General features: G+C 50.6%; 1 protein-coding gene across 15 annotated transcripts in view; it reads left to right on the plus strand.

Annotated features, from left to right (window-relative positions):
- The window catches only part of AGAP1 (ArfGAP with GTPase domain, ankyrin repeat and PH domain 1), a 639539-nt gene that overhangs the window by 193387 nt on the left and 425258 nt on the right, over window positions 1-20894 (plus strand). For all 15 annotated transcript variants that reach the window (XM_054258069.2, XM_054258070.2, XM_054258072.2 and 12 more), the window contains exon 2: window positions 16835-16893. In XM_054258069.2, the coding sequence (XP_054114044.1) occupies window positions 16835-16893 (59 nt within the window). The remainder of the gene's footprint in view (window positions 1-16834; window positions 16894-20894) is intronic.

Raw genomic sequence — 20894 nt, forward strand, 5'->3', positions numbered from 1 at the left:
AGAAATCAACAGCATTGCAATAGCTCGTTGTCTAGTTACTAGTGGTAAGATGGAGTGAGTGTACACCGAAGAAATTCAGATCCCCGGTGCAAATACTGAGTTTGACTTTGAAATCCATGTAAGAAGCTTTTTTAGATGTGTTATGTATCCATAAGCCAAAGCCGGGGGCCTAGATGGTGACACCCATGTAGGTACACCGGCTGCCTCGCACCTGCTCTTCTGGCCTTGTGCCCATAGCAGAATGTGGCCCCTGCCTTCCATCTTACCCAGGGTGCCAGTGGGCGCCCGGCCTTCTCCAGCACCAGACTGTCCTCTTTCTGCTTTGTGCCTGCACTGTCAGGTGCACATTGAGCCTCCTCTGGCCTAGATAGCAGGAGAAGTCACCTGGTGGCTTTTAGGGGCAGGAGGGGCACCAGCTAGAAAATGTGACTCATGTTGCCCTCCAGCCCCTAAAAGCCACCAGGTGACTTCCACTGTCATTAGAATGAAATCCAAATTCTGCACTCCATCCCCAGCATCAAACCACACTTCGCCCTGGTGCCCCTGTACCCCCTTATCTTCCTGGGCCATCCTTTTCTGATTCGGCCTCAGTGTCTAGCCAGTGGGCCCCTCTTGCTAACCCACAGGCCCCAGGCCCAGCACCTCAGAGAAGCCCCTGACTAACGTGCACCTGCCGGCCTCCCCTGCTTATCCTTTCCTGCTGCCTTGTGTGTCCTGCGTGACATTTATTACAGCCCGCAGTCACAGGTCTGGCAGTGGACTTGCTGGTTGCCTGCTCTGGACTGCTGCTTCTCGAAGGTGGTGTCAGGGAATGCTTGGCATGCATATCTCTCTCGGTGTGGCACTGCCTGGCTCTAGAGATAGCGAGGGAGGGAGGGAGGCAGTGAGCAGGACCCGCTGCTGTGGGTGTTGGCATCAGCGGAGTTGGCAGGTACCGTGCATGGGAGAGGGAGAGTGGCCTGCAGGCCACTGGCTGAGTCCCAGTGTGGACTGAAGAGTTGTCAGATTCCACCCGCCGGCCTAGGGGCCTTCCCGGTGTGGGCTGTGGCAGTCACCACTGGGGAAGGCCATGCTGAGGCCAGCTCCTCGGGAAGGAGGCTCTGGAAGGAGAGAGGTGCAGGATGTCTTATGTAGAACGTTTCCTGAGCGTCTCTCAAGCTCCCGCTTGTGGATTCCCTCAGCCGGCAGGCCTGGAGAAAGGGGCTTTGGGGCTGCATTGCAGTCTTTGCAGAGGGTTCAGGGGCCCTGGAGGTGGTGGCAATGTGGGCTCAGGAGCTGGAATAGCTCTCAGAGCTGTCCCTGATTAGGCAAGGGGACTGGGCCTTTATGCCTGTTACCAATCTGTGATTGCATGTGTTCAGCCCTCCGGGGGTCGTATCCTTGGGCCACACCACTCACTCCTCAGCGCAAGTGCAGTCACTGGCATGGGGACTCCGCCTAGAGTGGTCAGCCACCTGCACTCCCGGCAGCCAGGTACTGAAGGCTTTACCCCTGAACGGAGGGACAGGCACTGTGGAAAGCTCTCATTAAAAGAGCATTAAGCCAGGTGTGGTGGCTCGCGGCTGCAGTCCTAGCTGCTCGGGAAGCTGCGGCGGGAGGATCGCTTGAGCTCAGGACCTCGTCTCCAAAAAGCCCCACAAAACGTTAGAAGTAGGAGTACTTGCTATTCCAGTAGGAGGATGTAGAAATTAGGTAACAGTTACTGAGGATGGATTTGAATTTGCTTTATTCCCACTGAAAAATCAGATTTCCTCTGACATAGTGTGGGTCCTGGGGGTTGGTCCCCAGCACTCACTTGGGGTTTAATGGCATTCCCATTTGAAAACCATGGCAGTTTCAATGTCCGCCAATGCTGCAATGCATACCAGGAGCATTTCATAAAAAGTCACGGAAACTACCATGTGATTCTGGAAGCTGCATAGTTTAACTGTCCATTTATCTTGAAGTCTAGTGATGTAAAGAATAAGGAATAAAATCAGGAAGCTGGCTGGGCGCGGTGGCTCACACCTGTAATCTCAGCACTTTGGGAGACTGAGGTGGGTGAATCATCTGAGGTCACGAGTTTGAGACCAGCCTGGCCAATATGGTGAAATCCTGTCTCTACTAAAAACACAAAAATTAGCTGGGCGTGGTGGTGGGCACCTGTAACCCCAGCTACCTGGGAGGCTGAAGTGGGAGAATTGCTTTAACCTGGGAGGCAGAGGTTGCAGTGAGCCGAGACCGCGCCATTGCACTCCAGCCTGGGCGACGTAGTGAGACTCCCGCTCAGGAGAAAAGAATATAAGGAAGCTGCTACCTTGCCAAGGACACTCGCTCCACCTCATCTTGCTCAGGCGTCTCCTGGGCACCTTTTGGGGCAAGCCCTGCTGTCACTGCACAGTTCACCTTGTATACATGGGCTGCTCTTCTTCCCTCCTGAGGAGTTATGGGTGATTAGGAAGCAGACGCATCTCAGACTTGGAGATCAAATGACGAGAGATTGTGTAAGCACCAGGATGTAGGAGGGGGCTCCGGCTTCTTAGCAGTTTCACCTGGTTTAACCCAAAGGTGGCAACACGGATGCCTCAGGTCAGTGGGAGGGGTGAGCAGGGCTCTGAGATTGGGGAATGTAAGTATTTAAAAAATCTTGTGTCAGTAATTTTCTATTAAATAGACTGTGCAATCTTGAAACCAGGTAAGAATCTTTGACATTCTGGCCAGGTGCAGTGGCTCACACTTGTAATCCCAGCACTTTGGGAGCCCGAGGCAGGTGGATCACCTGAGGTCGGGAGTTCAAGACCAGCCTGACTGACATGGAGGAAACCCTGTCTCTACTAAAAAAAAAAAAAAAGAAAATACAAAATTAGCCAAGTGTGGTGGTGCATGCCTGTAATTGCAGCTACTTGGGAGGCTGTGGCAGGAGAATTGCTTGAACTGAGGAGGCAGAGGTTGTGCTGAGCCAAGATGGCGCCATTGCACTCCAGCCTGGGCAACAAGAGCGAAACTCCATCTCAAAAACAAAACAGAACAAAACTTTATCATTCACGGTATGGAGAACAAGAAGCTGGGAAATAACAAGGACCTTTTCCTCATGTTTTCTCCTTAATTATGCTTGCCAGTGTTTTGAGCATCGAGGCTGACCTTTGCATGCTTCATGGTTTTCAGCCTTGATTACCATGTGGATGTGGATGAGTCAGCTCTCACTGCAATAGCTCTTAGAGGTGCAAAAGGGAACTGCTTCACTCTGCATTTTTTTATTGCCTTCTCTTATAGAAATAGTAGGTGCTTGTTATGAAGACTTACAACAGGACTGAAATTTATAAAGAGAAAAAGGAAATCTAGACTCCTACCCCTCAGAGAGAGCTACTGTTGTAAGATAATTGGATATTCTTGGAGACAGTGTCCGTCACGGGTGTTTATATGTTGTCTAATTAATCAGTCAGTGACGGTGAACAGGCCTGGTCTAAGGTTACACAGGATCAGTTTTTGTGCTTAGTATGTTACATTTGATCTGTCGTGGAACTTCTTTCGAGAACAGGTAGCTTTTGTTCTGGACACAGTATTTGGTGGGGGTGGGGTCTGCTTCTGAGCATACATATTGACAGAGCAGTGTCTCCCACCTCTGAGCTGGTCAGTTGGAGGGCCGGGCGCAGTGGGGGCACTTTGCTGGGTGAAAGAGGTAAGAGGTGAGTCAGCAGGGGCACAGAGAAACCGTGTGCCTTTACAGGAGCATTTGCACTCCAAGCCCAGGGAGCTGAGAGAGGTCACTGTCCTTAATAAGGAGGTGGCTTAATAAGTTTCTGGATGCCAGGCAGCATTGTTGCGGGAGATGCTGAATAAACAACCCTCCATGATGCAGTCTTCAGGTTTTATTCCCTTCGCTGCACCCATGGAGGGTCTGTGCTGAGAACAGAGGAGGGCCAAGGAGATACTTGCATGGAGTGGGCGACAGAGGCTCCAGGATGGGGATTGCCCAGAGGGAACCTGCATGATTTGTTTGCCAATTTTGTTTCTTTGAGACAGAGTTTCACTCTGTAGCCCAGAGTGCAGTGGAACAATCTCGGGTCACTACAACCTCCGCCTCCCGGGTTCCAGCAATTCTCCTGCCTCAGCTTCCTGAGTAACTGAGATTACAGGTGCGCACCACCACAGCCGGCTAATTTTTGTACTTTTAGTAGAGACAGTGTTTCACTATGTTGGCCAGACTGGTCTTGAACTCCCGACCTCAGGTGATCCACCTGCCTCGGCCTCCCAAAGTGCTGGAATTACAGGTATGAGCTACTGTGCCCTGCCTGTTTACCAGTTTTTTTTTGTTTTTTTTTTTTTGAGACGGAGTTTTGCTCTTGTTACCCAGGCTGGAGTGCAATGGCGCAATCTCGGCTCACCGCTACCTCCGCCTCCTGGGTTCAGGCAGTTCTCCTGCCTCAGCCTCCCGAATAGCTGGGACTACGGGCGCGCACCACCACGCTCAGCTAATTTTTTTGTAGTTTTAGTAGAGACGAGGTTTCACCATGTTGACCAGGATGGTCTCGATCTCTTGACCTCGTGATCCACCTGCCTCGGCCTCCCAAAGTGCTGGGATTACAGGCTTGAGCCACCGCACCCGGCCTGTTTACCAGTTTTTAAACCTCGGCTTATGACCCTTACTCTGAGCATCAGTGACGGGGGAACCAGGCGTTGTGAGGTCACAGGGTGCATGGTGGACATTTCAGTGTGAAGGGCGGGGCAGGTGTCCCAGCTTTCGCACTTTTCAGCCTGGATTGTTGTGTCTTGGATGCGAGGCCACAGTCCAAGCTCACAGGGAGGAGAGATGGTCTTTGTGGATCAGCTGGCTTAACAGACCTTCTCCCAGGATGATGAGATTTGCTGGGCATTACAACCTGATGGGCAAGGATTTGTTTTAATCATGTCACACAGCCACAAAATTAATAGCGGTACCGTGAAATTGCTGCCCATTTCCTGTGCGTGTGCTGCACACTTACTTGTGGGGGAAAAATTATTCGTGCTGCATCTCAAAATGAGCCTCGTTCCCACCTTATAAAGAGAAATATCCTAACTTTTTTTTTTGGGCGGGGTGTGGGGTTCGATTTGCTTATATTGACATTAAGGAAGGGGTTATTTTAGCTGAACCTTCCTGTTTGGTCAGTGCCAGCTTGTTAACCTGAGAGAAGCTGGGATAGCCCCGGGCACCAGCCAGCGTTAGGTCTGCATGGAAAGGGTGTTCTTACTAAGAGTAGATTCTGGGAGGCGAGAGCTGGAAGCACCAGATACAGTCCTCCCATTTCACAGGTGAAGAGATTGAAGCCTCGAGGGGCAAAGTGACTTGCAGGAAAGTTGCCCAGACGTCTTGTGCAGAGCCTGGATTTGAACAGCGTTGCCACGTCGGGATGGGGAGGTGCCGATTTGCTTCTTAGCTGTGTTGGATGTTCATGTTATTCGTCTTCATGTGAGGTCGTTAGAAGTGGTTTATCGCATCAGTGCCCACTGCCCCCACCCCCCACTGCAATCCCAGGTGAAGTGATGCTTCTCTGTGAGTGACACATGGCAATGGGGACGGGTACCTAGTGGACTCTCTGTGCCTGTCACCCCTGTGCCTGGGAAGGATGACCCTTGGCTTTACAGACTATGCTACCTTCACCTTGCCCCACGGACCCTGCCCCTACCAATTTCTTAGTCTGCTGTTTTGGCCAAAATTCAGCAATAGTAAGGAACAAGTTAATTCTGATTGCTCTTTCTGTAGAAATCTTCTGGATTTATTTTTGTCTATTATTGAGCCATCCCTTATTATAAGCATTAATTTCACCATGAATTAAACAATCTGACTGACTGAGTTTATAATTCTTTCTGGAATGAAAACTGTCAGGGCCAATTATATCCAGCCCAGGAGTGACAGAGACTCAGCATTTGAAGTGTAAATATCTTCTCTCGTATGTTCTTTATTTTAACCAGGGAAAGTGTTCTGTGTCTGTTGGCTTCTTCTTAACTTCAGCAAACACGGTGGCTCTTGTATACCACTGGCATCCAAGCTGCAGAGTTGAAATTAACTTTTAATACAGTGGTCTCCAACCTTTTTTGGCACCAGCGACTGGTTTTGTGGAAGACAGTTTTTCCAGGGACCCAGGTATTGGGGGAGGCTTTGGATGAAATTGTCCCACCTCAGATCATCAGGCATTAGATTCTCATGAAGAGCACACATCCTAGATCCCTCACATGTGTGGTTCCCAATGGAGTTCACACGCTCCGAGACCTCATGCGGCCAGTGATGTGAGCGGAGCTCAGGAGGTAATGCAGGCCACGGAGAGCAGCTGTAAACGCAAATGGAGCTCCACTTCGGTCACTCACCTGCCACTCACCTCCAGCTGTGTGACCCTGTTTCTAACAGGGCACGGACCTCTGTGACCAGTTCATGTCCCCAGGGTTGGGGACCCATATTTTAATAGATCTCTCTACTCAAACTGCAGTAAGACAAATAGCGGTATACTCTTAGGTCTCAGAAAAAAAAAAAAAGGCTGTGAATTTAACCTAGGGATTTTGTTTTCTCTTGCCATTTCTGACTCATACGTTTTCATAAAATATCCCTGCGTCAACATTTTTGCTTCCATGGACTCCACAATTGCATTTTAGGTGCTAAAATGTTTTAAAGCGTTCTTGAGATCTGTTTACAATTCCGTGTCTTACGTGAAATGCAAGATTCTGGCTTTGGTCTCAGGCGACAGTGTTCTCCCGCTTCTTAGGGGTGCCAGGAACCCCTGGCGGGAGGCCGTCTCCCACAATGTGACAGCTGGCGTTCTGGTGGTGGCGCTCAGTGTGTTCCTACAGTCATTTCCCAGACTCCTGCTATTCTAGCAGCTTGATGGTAGCATAGTTGTTCATCACACCTATCACAATTTTGAAATTTTTATTGTTCTTCCCACTTTCTAGAAGCTCAGTTACTGAGGCTCAGGAAGAAATTGAACGTCTACTCAGCGTGTGAAAACCCTGGGCTGGATTTTTAGCAAGCTCCTGAAGGCAGGTTGTCTGGAGATTAGAGAGGAAAGGAGCACAGGGGAGACCTGTCCCTGTGGCTGGTAGGTGGTGCAGGCAGGAGGTGGCGGTGGCCTGGACTGCCATGGGCATCGGATATGCCCCCACGCCAGGCTTGCACAGGAGGGACGGAAAGGAAAGAACAGGTTGAGCAGAACGTCCACACTCGGCCCCACGTCCTCCCTTCCCCCTCGGGTTTTCCCTTACTTTGGTGGGGGGAGTCAGGTGTGGGAACAACGGATGATCTGAGTAAGGGTGATGGGGCCCAGGGCCTGTAGCTGGAGACGGTGTCTGGTTGGGCCTGATGTGTTCGCCGACTTTTCGTGACGTTGGAACTCACTATCCAGTGGAAGTTGAATTGTACTCTTTCTCTCCTGGAGTTCTGTGACGCCCATAAATGGGATCCTGGCTGCTCCCTTCTTCTTTGTAATGCCCATGGAGCATTTTGTAGCCGAAATTTACTTCTTAGGGCCATGAAATGCCCTCCAAAAAGTGAAGGACCACATCTAAATTGCATTCCACGCCCAAAGTGGTTATCATCACTCGGAGATGCCAACTCGGAAGCGCTTTTGGTTTTGAGAGCCACAGTGCTTCCCGCACGGGGTGGGCATGCCATTCCTTCTCCACCGACCGAGTCTGCAGTCAGGCTCCGTGAGAACCAGCCTTTGTGGTGGGGGTGTCTGCACTCTCCACCAAGCTGGCAAGATTCAGGAATTGAAGAGGGAAGTGAGACCCCTGTGAAACGAGCCGTGAGGTGTGGGGCTTTGCCAGAGCTGCCAAGGAGGGCACAAAACCCATTGTGGAGGCAGCCTGAGGCTGGTTCTCTTGGGGACTTCAGTGTTGGGGAAACGGCCTGTTTTTGAAGCTTGAGCTGCATCTGTGAACAAGCCTGTCCTCAGCCTCCAGGTTAACAGGCTGGGGCCAGAAGGCCATATTGCACATGCACCTAAAACCTGTCCTAGGAAGATGCTTGCAACAAAACCCATTATCACCTTGGTTTATCACAGCCAGATGGAAAGTAGGTGGCACCGGGGCACAGGTTTCTGACTGTCAGGTTGTTATTTATGCGTTAAATATTCCGAAGCAGCCTCAGCTAATGAAACAACAGTTCTTCTGAAGGAAATGCAGAAGATAAAAATACCAGCAGCGCAGGAGAGCGTAGTAGGCTGTGTTCCGCCCCTCGAGGCTGTTCCTGGGCCTCTTGTTTTCACACTTTAGAAGGAAAGGGGAATTTTCTTCCTTGCCATTTCACTTTCAAATCCTCACGCCCTCCACTTTGCTTCTCTCAGACATGAATTATTTAAGCAGTGCTTTACCCACAAGGGCGTTCTCGGGGAACTCCGTGATTCTGAAGCCAGGGTTATTATGAGACACTCAGGAATGCTTTTGAGGAAACTGTCGTGAAAATAAGGCCGAGCATGGTGGCTCACGCCTATGCCTATATTCCCAACACTTTGGGAGGCCAAGGAGGGTGGATCATTTAAGTCAGGAGTTCCAGACCAGCCTGGGCAACATGGTGAAATCCTGTCTCTATTGAACATGGTGAAATCCTGTCTCTGTTGAAAGTACAGGCTGGGCGCGGTGGCTTAAGCCTGTAATCCCAGCACTTTGGGAGGCCGAGGTGGGTGGATCACGAGGTCAAGAGATCGAGACCATCCTGGTCAACATGGTGAAACTCCGTCTCTACTAAAAATACAAAAAAATTAGCTAATTTTTGTATTATGTACAAAATTATGCATGTATGTACAGGCATGGTGGCGCGTGCCTGTAATCCCAGCTACTCAGGAGGCTGAGGCAGGAGAATTGCTTGAACCCAGGAGGCGGAGGTTGCGGTGAGCCGAGATTGCGCCATTGCACTCCAGTCTGGGTAACAAGAGCGAAACTCCGCCTGAAAAAAAAAAAAAAAAAGAAAATACAAAACTTAGCCAGGCATGGTAGTACGTGCCTGTAGTTCCAGCTACTGGAGAAGCTGAGGCAGGAGAAGAATCCCATGAACTCGGGAGGCAGAGGTTGCAGTGAGCCAAGATTGTGCCACTGCACTCCAGCCTGGGTGACAGAGCGAGAATCTGTGTCAAAAAAATAAAACAAAATACATAGTGAAAATATATAAACATGTATAGTGAAAATGAATCTCATCCTCTAAGAAGTGAAAAACCTGCAAATCTTCTGGAGCCCATTTGGGCTGGCAAAAAGAGAGAGGACCCAGTTAAATACTGTAACCCTAACCCTTGCTGTGACAGATTCTGGGTCACCTCAGGGCTCAGGGGAATGAACCTTGGACTTGCAGGCGATGGCATGGATGTGCCTGCAGAGGTGGGCATGGTGGCATCTTGGTGGCCGGATGTTCGTCACCTTGCCCTGGGAGGGGCTTGTGAATGGTTAGGGGATGCTTTTTGGGACATGTCAGGGTAGGAAACTGTCTTGTGTGGATCCCTGAGACTGCTGAAAAGTATCTTTGAGCCTGAACTTCCAGGGAAGCCTGAAACCAATCTGGTATCCCCAGGGTTTATGTTTTACTTCATTTATTATAGGGATTCAAGGATTTTCAAATAAGAAATTAAATCATACCGTTGAAACTGTGCTGGTGAACTTCTGCTAAGTCCTCCGTTTGAAAGTCATCAGCGGATTATGTCTGATCAGGTTTGCAGCGGGCTCTTTTCCGGCCGCACTGAAGTGGATTCTTTATTCTATTAAGGACTCCACTTCCTTCCTCCGCACAGGACTGACACCAGGACTGACACGGCCGCCGCAGCCGCAGCCGCCTCCGACATTCCTCTCCTCTCTCTGGATGTGCTTTCTTCCATTGTTGTTTTGTTTTATATTTGGGGACTTGACAGCTGCTTTAAACTAAAAATAAATGTTCCTTCCTTTTCTGTTGCTAAAAAGAATAGTTTAAAAAAATCCTTGTGAAATTTAAGGTTTTCAAAGAAACGTCCCAATCTCTGAGATAATAGGTTGTTTTCAAAATCTCACCTGCAATTTCAGGTTCCTGTTTTTTTTTACCCTTGTGTATAATTTCACGAGTTTTTTCTGAAATGTGTATTTGTGGTTCCTGGAGCCAAACAGGACTGGGGACTGGGCTGGGGGTGAACGGGACACAGGAGACCATCATGTCATTCTAATATTGGCTGCACGCTGTGCTTCTAGTTGATAACTGGAAGGAGAAATTTGGAGTTCGTATCTCTGCTGGGGAATGAGCCCACCTGCCAGATGATGGCTGTCTTTTTTGTTTTTGGAGGAGTCTCACTCTGTCACCCAGGCTGGAGTGCAATGGCAGAGTCTCGGCTCACTACAACTTCGACCTCCTGGGTTCAAGCAATTCTCGCTGTCTCAGCCTCCCAAGTAGTTGGCACTGCAGGCATGCACCACCACACCTGGCTAATTTTGTATTTTTAGTAGAGATAGGGTTTCTCCATGTTGGTCAGGCTGGTCTCAAACTCCTGACCTCAGGTAATCCGCCTGCCTTGGCCTCCCAAAGTGCTGGGATTACAGGTGTGAGCCACTGTACCCGGCCTGATGGCTGTCTTAATGAAGATTAGGTTCTGGGTCCTTTGTCTAATGACGGATGTAGGGGGGCCTTTAGCAAAAGACTCTGAAATCCTGAGGAAGGACACGGCAGGAGGCTGGACTCGACAGGAGCTGGCCTTGCCGCTGGGCTCCCGCAGCCCGGGAAGGCGGGGCTCCCATATCTCAGGTCCAGTGTCCTCTGAAAGTTCTCCTTCTTTACCGTAGTCCCCCGGCCCTGTTCCATTGATGCTGCTGTTTGCTGAGGAAGAATGCTAAGATAGGCCGACTGGAGGCATTGCCAGGATTGTTTCCAACTCTGGAATTTCTGGTATATGTTGGAAGTCACATCACATGGATGGTGACTTTTTTCATGCGTGTTTATGTGCTGTAGGTTGAACCCCCTATGAAATTGCCATTGTTCAGCCATGTTTGACCTTCACAACACTAACTTCATGTGGTTTATGTAATATCAATTGACCTGCGATGAAAACTAACTCTAGTAGTGCCTTTTAGCGTTGTTTTACTCCATGCCGAGTTAATGGTCACTGTGAGCCATGGTTGTCTTGGTGGTTTTTATATTTTTGAGACGGAGTCTCGCTCTGTCGCTCAGGCTGGAGTGCAGTGGCGCGATCTCAGCTCATTGCTACCTCCGCCTCCCGGATTCAAGCAGTTCTCCTGCCTCAGCCTCCTGAGTAGCTGGGATTACAGGCTCACACCACCTTGCTTGGCTAGTTTTTTTATTTTTAATAGAGACGGGGTTTCACCCTTTTGGCCAGGCTGGTCTCGAACTCCTGGCCACAAGTGATCTGCCTTCCTCAGCCTCCCCAAGTGCTGGGATTACAGGTGTGAACCACCGCGCCTGACCTGAGCCACAGTTTTCGATCACTGTGGTGTGGTTGCTTCATCAGGACTTGGCAGGCCCTGTGCTGCTCCAGGCTCGCCTGTCCCTCCAGCGCAGCAGGGAGTTCAGGTAACGTGTGTGTGCCCCTCTCCCAGCAGGAGCATCTCCCTCCAGCTGTGGCACTTGGGCAATGCGGCATCAAGCCCTGCTTCTTTTTTTTGAATTTTTTTTTTTTTTTTTTTAGTTGAGACAGGGTTTCACCATTTTAGCCAGGATGGTCTTGATCTCATGACCTCGTGATCCACCCACCTTGGCCTCTTAAAGTGCCGGGATTACAGGTGTGAGCCGGTGCGCTCTTTCATCCCACCTCCAAAGTTAATAGCAGGGCCTCCCCTGTGGGTAGTTGGGTCTTTTCCTAGGCATCCAGCTACCTCGTCTCCTTGGAACCTTACAGACTCCTTAGGAGATAATTGCTTTTATTTTTTTCTTTTTTGGGAGGTGGGGAGACAGAGTCTCACTCTTTCCAGGAGTTGGGTGCAGTGGTGCAATCTCAGCTCTCCACAGCCCTCTACAGCCTCCGCCTCCTGGGTTCAGTCCTGCCTCAGCCTCCAGATAGCTGAGATTACAGGTGCCCACCACCAACCTGGCTAATTTTTGTATTTTTAGTAGAGATGGAGTTTCGTCATGTTGGCTAGACTAGTCTCGAACTCCAGACTTCAGGCAATCTGCCTGCAGGCTAGTCTTGAACTCCTGTCCTCAGGTGATCCACCTGCTTCAGTCTCTCAAAGTGCTGGGATTACAGGTGTGAACCATAGCGCCTGGCTAGAAATGCTTCTATATCATGGCGAGGAAATTGAGACACCAGAAAGTTACCTGAGGTCACCGTCAAACCTGTGACTCCTGGCTCCCTGACCCCACGCACCGACTTCCCTTTGCTTCCTCTTGTTCGCCCACAGACACTAGGCTGGGCAGGGCCAGGTGGGAGAAGCAGGGCTCACCTCTGAGGGCTGTGTTACGGGGTGGGAGCCTGTAGCCTCAGTAACGGCAGCCCTTTCCACCCATTACAACCTGTGCTCTGTCTTCACATTTCTCAGAAATTCCCGCTCTTAGAGTTTTGCACTTGTAACATCCACTTAGCCAATTTTGAAAAATTGAAGATGGAAAGTAATAAAGTGTGGGCAAAGCTCTGAAGGGAGCTTGTTAGAAATGCTGATCTGAGGCCGGGTGCGGTGGCTCACGCCTGTAATCCCAGATGGGTGGATCACGGGGTCAGGAGATTGAGACCATCCTGGCCAACATGTTGAAACCCCGTCTCTACTAAAAATACAAAGATTAGCTGGGCGTGTTGGTGCAAGCCTATAGTTCCAGCCACTCGGGAGGCTGAGGCAGGAGAATCGCTTCAGCCCTGAGGGGTGGAGGTTGCAGTGAGCCCAGATCACTGTATTCCAGCCCGGTGACAGAGTGAGACTTCTTAAAAAAAAAAAAAAAAGAAATGCTGATTTGAAGGCTTTGATTTCCAGAGTTCCAGCTGACACTCACCTGTTGGCTGGCTTTGCTAAGCATCCCAGGTGAGTCTAGGGCAAGCAGGCTCGGAGGGACACAGCAGGTAGTGAGGGAGGGATTTAGAATCTGGCACTGCAGGGGAGACTTTCCTGAATGTTCCACTCTGTCCAGGGGCAGCAGCAGGGAGAACCTGTCCTGAGGGGCTGCAGTGGTCAATGAGCCCAGCACCTGGTGAACTTTTGGGAAGGACATTACTGTCACCAACCGCAGTCATAAAACACTAAGGAGCCTTTTGTTTGTTTGTTTTTTTGGGACAGAGTCTCACTATTGCCCAGGCTGAAGTGAAATGATAGGATCTTGGCTTGCTGCAACTTCTGCCTCCCAGGTTTGAGCAATTCTCCTGCCTCAGCTTCCCAAGCAGCTGGGATTACAATCAGGTGCCACCATGCCTGGCTAATTTTTGTATTTTCAGTTGAGACAAGATTTCACTGTGTTGGCCAGGCTGGTCTGGAACGCCTGACCTCAGGTGATCCGCCCACCTCGGCCTCCCAAAGTGCGTGAGCCACTGTGGCAGGCCAAGACACTTCTGAGAACGAGCTACGTCCTCTGTGTCACTGCATTCTGGATGGTCCAGGAATACAGGTGTGCACATGTCCGGACATGTATCCACATACTCAGGTGTGCACATGTCTGGACGTGTATCCACATACTCAGGCGCACAGTCTGCATGTGCGCACATGCCCGGGTGTGTTTCACTAAAGCATGTTTATCCTTGCAGTGTTCCTGTACCTCCGACCTCAGAAGGAGGCGGAGCAGCTGTCCTATACCCCGCCCTGCCCCTCCTCAACCCCACGGGCTGCGTGGTGAACAATTCCATGCCAGCACAGTGTCTAGCCCACAGATAGGTCCCCCTAGTGGAGTGGGAGGAAGGACTATTTTGTATGTATGGCTTTCACAGAATCTTTCGTTAATTTTCATTTAGCCTTGTGTGAGGCAATATTTCATTTTGACTGGGCAGTGAGGGAGGTGATGAAAACTTTTTAAATAAATGATTTTTAATGGAAGATGAAGATTTTTGGCAATTGAGTCAAGCATCTGTTTTATTACTCTTGTTGCCACAGACACATTCCGTTCAAGTGAGGATGTATTTGCAAGTAAAAAGATGTCTCACATTGTTGCAATGTTTATATAATTATGCATCCTTGCTTAATGGAGCACTGCTTAATTTATAATGAATACTTTATATTTATTGTTAGAAACTTAATCTTATGGTGGTGTGTATTGAAAAATCAGCAGTACATTGATGAATAGGGCTCCTTTTAATTCACACTTCGCCTTCTTTGTTTTACTGTTACAGATCATTTTAAAACTTCACAGTTTAATGTCTTACATGCCAAACGGAATAAAATTTAAAAGGTGCCAGCGCAATGAAAGGAAGATCATCTCGTCACCCTTGACTTCGGCCACCTAGCTCCTAACCCTAAATCAGCGCCTGTTAAACTTTAAATTTTAACTTGACAAGCATATGCCTATTTTGCACCTCTGACCCCCCATACACTTTTTAGAAATGCATCTGTGAGGATCCTATCCGTCTCTGTATCACACCTGGCTATCATCACTTGGTAATAGCCTGGGGACCTTGGGGGTCTCCACTGCAGAATGTTGAGCCTCAATTATTGGCTTAAGTATTCCATTATGTGGGTATAGCCAGTTACTTACCCAGGGTGTGCTTTGTTACAGCACAGCCACAGGGTGACGTTCTGAGGAGCTGGACACTCTGGGTGCCTGCATTTTGTAGTCATCATCTGTGGACCGCTGGGGTCCCCCTGCAGATCCTGTGAGGCCACATAGCCATTTTTCTGCGAGAGTCGTTGATAACAGAAATAAGTGTTTTGGAACTTAACTGGCAATCCTGTTCACTGATGGCATGAAGGCAGAATGAGTTATCGTTGACTGAGCACCTGTGGGGTGTCAGGCCCATGCTAGTGCGTTCTTCGCATCAGCTCTTCACGGGTAATGTTTGTCTGCAATGTGTTGGGGTGAGGTTTGGCTGGCCAAAGAATGGGTGTTTGGGTGTACAATTACACACAATCACAATTTGCACCCCTGATGTTAGCTCCCAGTGTGTCCATTTCAGTGGGAGGAGAGTAGAGGGGCAGTGACTGGAAGTCTTTGAGGCAGCGCAGGGAGGAGTCTGCCTCCCAGGCATCTTCTTCCTCAGGGCTCCTGAGCTCCTGCAGATGGGCTCTGCCTGCCCGCTCTGCCAGCTGGACAGGCATTTCGTGCCCCAAAAGTCTCTGCTGTTCAACACCAATCTATTCAGGCTTTCACCTGCCCTCTAGAGATCACTCAGATCTCCTCCTGATCTACCCGACCATCCTTTCCTGAAGCAGCGAGTGTTCCTCTGATGGGACGTCTCACTTGGTGTCTGGAGACCCTTGACGCTGTCTTTGTAGGGCCTGTGGCATTTGGTTTGCTGCACAGTTTGCTCCCCCCACCCCATCCTGTGACCTGGTGGGTTATGCTCCCCAGTGTGTCCCAGTGGGGTGTGCTCCCTATTGTGTGACCCGGTGGGTTGTGCTCTATAGCGTGTGACCCGGTGGGTTGTGCTCCATAGCATGTGACCTGGTGGGTTTTGCTCCTCCAGCATGTGACCCGGTTGGATGCGCTCCCCAGTGTGTGAGCCGGTGGGATGTGCTCCCCAGCGTGTGACCCAGTAGGGCATGCTTCTCCGGCAGGTGACCTGGTGGAATGTGCTCCTCCAGCACGTCACCTGATGGTTGTGCTCCCCAGGGCTTGCCTGCCTCCTTCAGATGCCAGTCTTGTCTTCCTTTGTCACCTGTGGTGGAGCATCCACAGGTCCAGGCCCTTGGCTTCCAGCCCCGCATCCACGTGGTCCTCACAGCACATAGCTCTTTGAAAGGGATGGTTTTTCTTGACTTTTTGGCATCTTACGAATCACGTCACTTCTTACACATAATAAGTTTCAACATTGGAGGAAAATAAATTGGAAGTGAATCCCTCTTGGAAAGAGCTGCTTCGCTATCAGTGGGATGCACTGCCTCCCTCTGGTCCAGCCCACTCAACTTGTGTTGACCGAGCTGCTGTGAGGTCATCAGGACAGATCATGACTGCTATTATGGGGTCTCGATTACGATAAGAAATGGCCTGTGTGGGGGAAATGGCCTGTGTTGGGGAGTGGAAAATTGGCTTGCAGGTAAAGCCACGTTGTTTGGGTTGTCTGTATCGGGTGGGTGCACCAGGGATGGCCAGGCAGGGGAGGTGGGGGCAAGCGCCCCTGCACGGGGCTGGGATCTGTACACAGCCCCGTGGAGCGTGGGAGCCCCCCGTCTTTCCAACATACTCTAAACCATCCTAGCTGGGTCTTCAGCGTTTAATGTCTTTGTGAGGATCAAAACTCTAGCACCACTTCTTTCTTCTGAGCTCTAACCTGTTACTTATAAACACTAAAGTGTTAGGTCGTGACTGTTTAGATCTTCAAAATTCAGTCGTCACACTTTTTTCTGTGTGTGTGGGATTTCAGGAAAGTGACTGTTACAGTAGACAACCAAAAGTTGACCGACTGCCTTTAACAGACACTTCCCAGAAAGCTAGGCGTGTGCTCGTATATCTCACACTTGCGAACCGGCGCAGTCAGGAGGGTCTGAAGATACACGCTCCACCGTAGGAAGGCTTGTGGCTTAAGCAGGGGGAAAACAGAAGGTTAGATTTTCAGTAACTTTCGAAGTCACTGGACAGAGCGTGTGTTACCAACCACAGGCTTGGAGCTGGAACACCCAACTGGTCTCTACCTGAATGTTGTGAAGTGGGACAAACTGCGATCTTTCTGGGGTGGGAGTGACACAGGGAGGCGGGTCCACATTATCTTCGTGACCTTCGGATGTGAAAATGGCCCATTGGAGGGATTCTGACTTGGCCCTTAAGTCGTGGTGTCTGACTGTGTGTCCTCCTCTTTTTCAGATGCCTTTGTGAACAGCCAGGAATGGACGCTGAGTCGATCTGTCCCGGAGCTCAAAGTGGTGAGTGGTTCCTTCAGGCCCTGGCAGCTGTCATTTGTCACCTGTGGGAAGGGAGGGGCTCTATAAGAGGCAGATATGACTGTGCACACCTGAGCTGAGCCTGCATTCCCAGACAACTGGTCATCTCCCGGGGCCCAGAGTGGGAGTGGGACTCTGGGTGTGTTCCTGGGGAGGGCCAGGTGTAGTTGATAGCTGGGAACTAGAGCCCTGAGAGAACCTGAAACAGCCATGACAGCCATCCGGCCAGGCGGCATCTCCTTTGCAGGGCAGAGGCCACCATCATCCCCTCTTTTACATCGTGTGTGTGTGTGTGTGTGTGTGTGTGCACGCCCACGCACGTGCATGTGCACATGTGTGTCTGTCCATCCATCCTGGTAGGCTAATGGTGTCCATCCATCCTGGTGGGCTGATGGGACACACCTGGGTCACCCAGTGTGACCACGTATGTGACCTGGTGTGTGTGTGACCTGTTGGTCTGTCAGTTTCTCTCTCTCTCTCTCTCTCACACACACACCCACACACACACACACACTCACTCACACTCCTCTACACACCTATGGGTTTATTTGTCCTTTGCAGGGTGTCATGGAAGGTTTCTGTAATGAGTCACCACACTTTGGTATCCATCATTTTTTACATGTGACTTATCTACCCTGTGAGCAAGTATTGGCATGAAATTAACAGTTCTGTCTTCTGTTACAAACTTTGCCCTTTCGGTGAAATTATCTGAAGCTTAAAATTGGCATATGTAAAAAGTGCCTCTTGGAACCACCCACCATAGGATGGAAGGAAGGGGCAAGTCTAACTTTGAAAGAATCAAGTTCTTTGTCATGATATATATGGCACTTGTATGTATGCGTGTATGTGTATGTTTATGTATGTATGTATGTCTAATTTCCATATGCCTGTGTGTATGTTCTAATTTGACTCTGACCGTGAAAGGAAGGCAGGTAAACTCCTGCTCTTCTGCAGACTCCAGCCTGGGCCTGCCTAGTGTCTCTGTTCTCTGCGTTTCTATGGACGGCACCAGACCCCCTGCAGCCCATGGACTCCTCCCCACGGACTCAAACTCACGGGGTGATTGGAGGACACGATGAGGGCCAGGGGACAGGACCCTTTCGGTCTCTCATGCCTCAGATAAGGAGATAGACCTAGGGCTTTGAAAAGAGCATACATGACCTTTGTCACCAGGAAGAATCTACGTTTTTAAACTTAGGGAATGAAGTACAGCGCGTGGGAGGTTCCCTGAGATGGGAAGGCCCTGTGGTCACTGTGCCCTCTTGCTTGTTGGCATCTGACACACCATCCCCACTGTGACCACAGGGTGTCATCGACTGGGCCCGCCTCCTTCCCGGCGTCTGTCCCCGCCCTGTTCCTCCCTGAAGGTGTCTGGGCTGTCTCTGCAGTGCGTGCCCCTGGGAGACACAGCGTCTCAGCCCCAGTGCCTGGGGTTCACAGTGCCAGCGGGAAACAGCCACCTCCTGCTGCCTTTTGTGTGTTTTGTCACCGAGGCACCAGCGGGGTGTCTTTTTTCTTTCTTTTTTTTTGAGACGGAGTTTCGCTCTTGTTACCCAGGCTGGAGTGCAATGGCGCAATCTCGGCTCATTGCACCCTCCGCCTCCTGGCTTCAGGCAATTCTCCTGCCTCAGCCTCCTGAGTAGCTGGGATTACAGGCACGCGCCACCATGCCCAGCTAATTTTTTTGTATTTTTAGTAGAGACTGGGTTTCATCATGTTGACCAGGATGGTCTCGATCTCTTGACCTCGTGATCCACCCACCTCGGCCTCCCAAAGTGCTGGGAGTACAGGCTTGAGCCACCGCGCCCCGCCCCATCTTAAGCCGAAAGAAGCCATCCAGGAAATAGGCGTTGCATGAATGGCATGGGCTTGGCAATGCTGTTACCAGGAGATTTTCACAACAATCCCCCAGTTTCAGTGACTCCCTGTTAAGACAGTCGCTGCCATTCGGGTTCTGTGATGGGCACGGAGCAGCAGGCATGGTGCTTTACCGGCGGTGACGGTGTCTATACAGCGCTGGCTCTGCGCGGGTCGTGTTCTAAGTGCTTTACAAAATTAATTAATCCTGACAACTGCCCCATGGGGAGGGGTAGGTATGGTTACCCCCATTTCACAGATGAGTAAACCGAGGCTCAGAGACGTGAAGAACCTGCCCAAGGAGCTGCAGTGAGTAAGTGGTGGAGCTGAGTTGGTGCTTCCACCACCTCACGGCCTGATAGAACTTTCTCGATGGTAAAAACCTGTGTCTGCACTGCCCAGTCTGGTTTCGGCTGGCCCCATGTGGTTGTTGAGTGATTGAAATGTGACCAGTGCCATCAAGGAGCTGCATTTAAGTCTGATTCTAGTTCATTTAAACTGAAATAGCCACACGGGGCCAGTGGCCACCCTAGTGCCACTGTTCAGCCAAACTGACCGTCAAGTATGGAACCACCTGACTTGGCAGTTAAGGTGTTGCAGGTTCAGAGAGGGCCCACTTGATCATACCAGCCCACCAGCAAGGATGCTTACTTCCAAAAACTTATGCTCTGCTGGTATTTTGAAAGCATGTGATTTTCTTGAATATCTGCCCGGAGGTGGAGACAGTTGCACTTGAGACCGTGCATTTAGTGTCGTTCTGAATCGGACTTGCTTCAGTTTGCTGATGCAGTGGACTTCCGTGCTGTTGATTCTACAGTGTGGATGGATGAGACCCTGGCAGGCCCGCCAGCTCTGCTCTAGCCCAAGGGCCCTCCCGTGGTGGCATCAGCGGAGCCGGTCCTCATTGGCACCCCCGCAAGACCCCTTGTTTGCTGAGAAGTGCTTGGGGTCTGAAGAAAGTGCTGCTTTGTTCCCCAAGGCAGCCTTCAAGTGCCCACAGGGCTGCGATTGTTTTCCTCCTAGTGCAGCTCCCCCCAGGACAGGTGGCCCTTTAGGTCAGCGCCTCAGGAACCCAGCCCCTGCCTTGCAAACGCAGCAGTGGCATGATGTCATGGCAAGCCTCCAATAGGCTCTTTATGTAACATTTTGCTATAAATCTTTTGGAATCTGTCAGAGAAAAAAATTCAATGTTGGCTTTCTTCTCAAGAGTGGTAGTACCATGCCTTGCCTTCTCTTCTCTTCTCTTGTCCTGTCCTGTCCTGTCCTGTCCTGTCCTGTCCTGTCCTGTCCTGTTCTGTCCTGTCCTCCCCTCCCCTCCCCTCCACCCCTTTCTCCCCTCCTCTCCCCTCCTCTCCCCTCCTCTCTCCTCTCTCTCCCCTCTCTCTTATCCCCTCTCTCATTCCTCTCCCCTCTTCTCGTTTGTGGCAGTTTCTCACTCTGTTGCCCAGGCCGGAGTGCAAAGGCACTATGTTGGCTCACTGCAACCCCTGCCTCCCGCATTCAAGTGGTTCTCATGTGTCAGCCTCCCGAATAGCTGGGATGCCAGGCGCCCGCCACCACATCTGACTAATTTTTGTATTTTTAGTAGAGACGAGATTTTACCATGTTGGCCAGCTGGTCTCAAACCCCTGACTTTGAGCCATCGGCCTGCCTCGGGCTCCCAACGCGCTGGGACGACAGGTGTGAGCCACTGCGCCCGGCCTTATGTTTTCCGAAGTTGCGCCGTGGTCAGATCATTCGTGACTGGTTGCTTTTGGTGCTGCAGGGGATCCAGCCGCTGCTGGCTACAGATGTGTACCCAGCAGCAAAGGCTTGATGCTTCTGTCGGGGGGCAGGGGGAGGCAGATACGCCCTGGACATCTTGTGTGTGCGGGGGACCTCAGTCCCCAGCCCCTCACATCCCGTTAGTGTGTGTTCATTGAACTCCAGCTGGGATTTTTACTAAAAGCCTTGATTTCCTTTTAGCAAATCTCAGGGTTGGCAGGTAAGTGGTGAAGTGCAGGATGCTGGAGAATCAGTTTAGAAAGACACACGTTCCCTTTGGCCTTGTAACATGAAGGACCGAGCACGGGGCTCCGACACACTTCGTGGCCCTGCACAGACCCTGCAGGGTTGACAGCGGCGAC

This window comes from Callithrix jacchus, chromosome 6, assembly GCF_049354715.1.
Source record: "Callithrix jacchus isolate 240 chromosome 6, calJac240_pri, whole genome shotgun sequence".
NCBI lineage: Eukaryota > Metazoa > Chordata > Mammalia > Primates > Cebidae > Callithrix > Callithrix jacchus.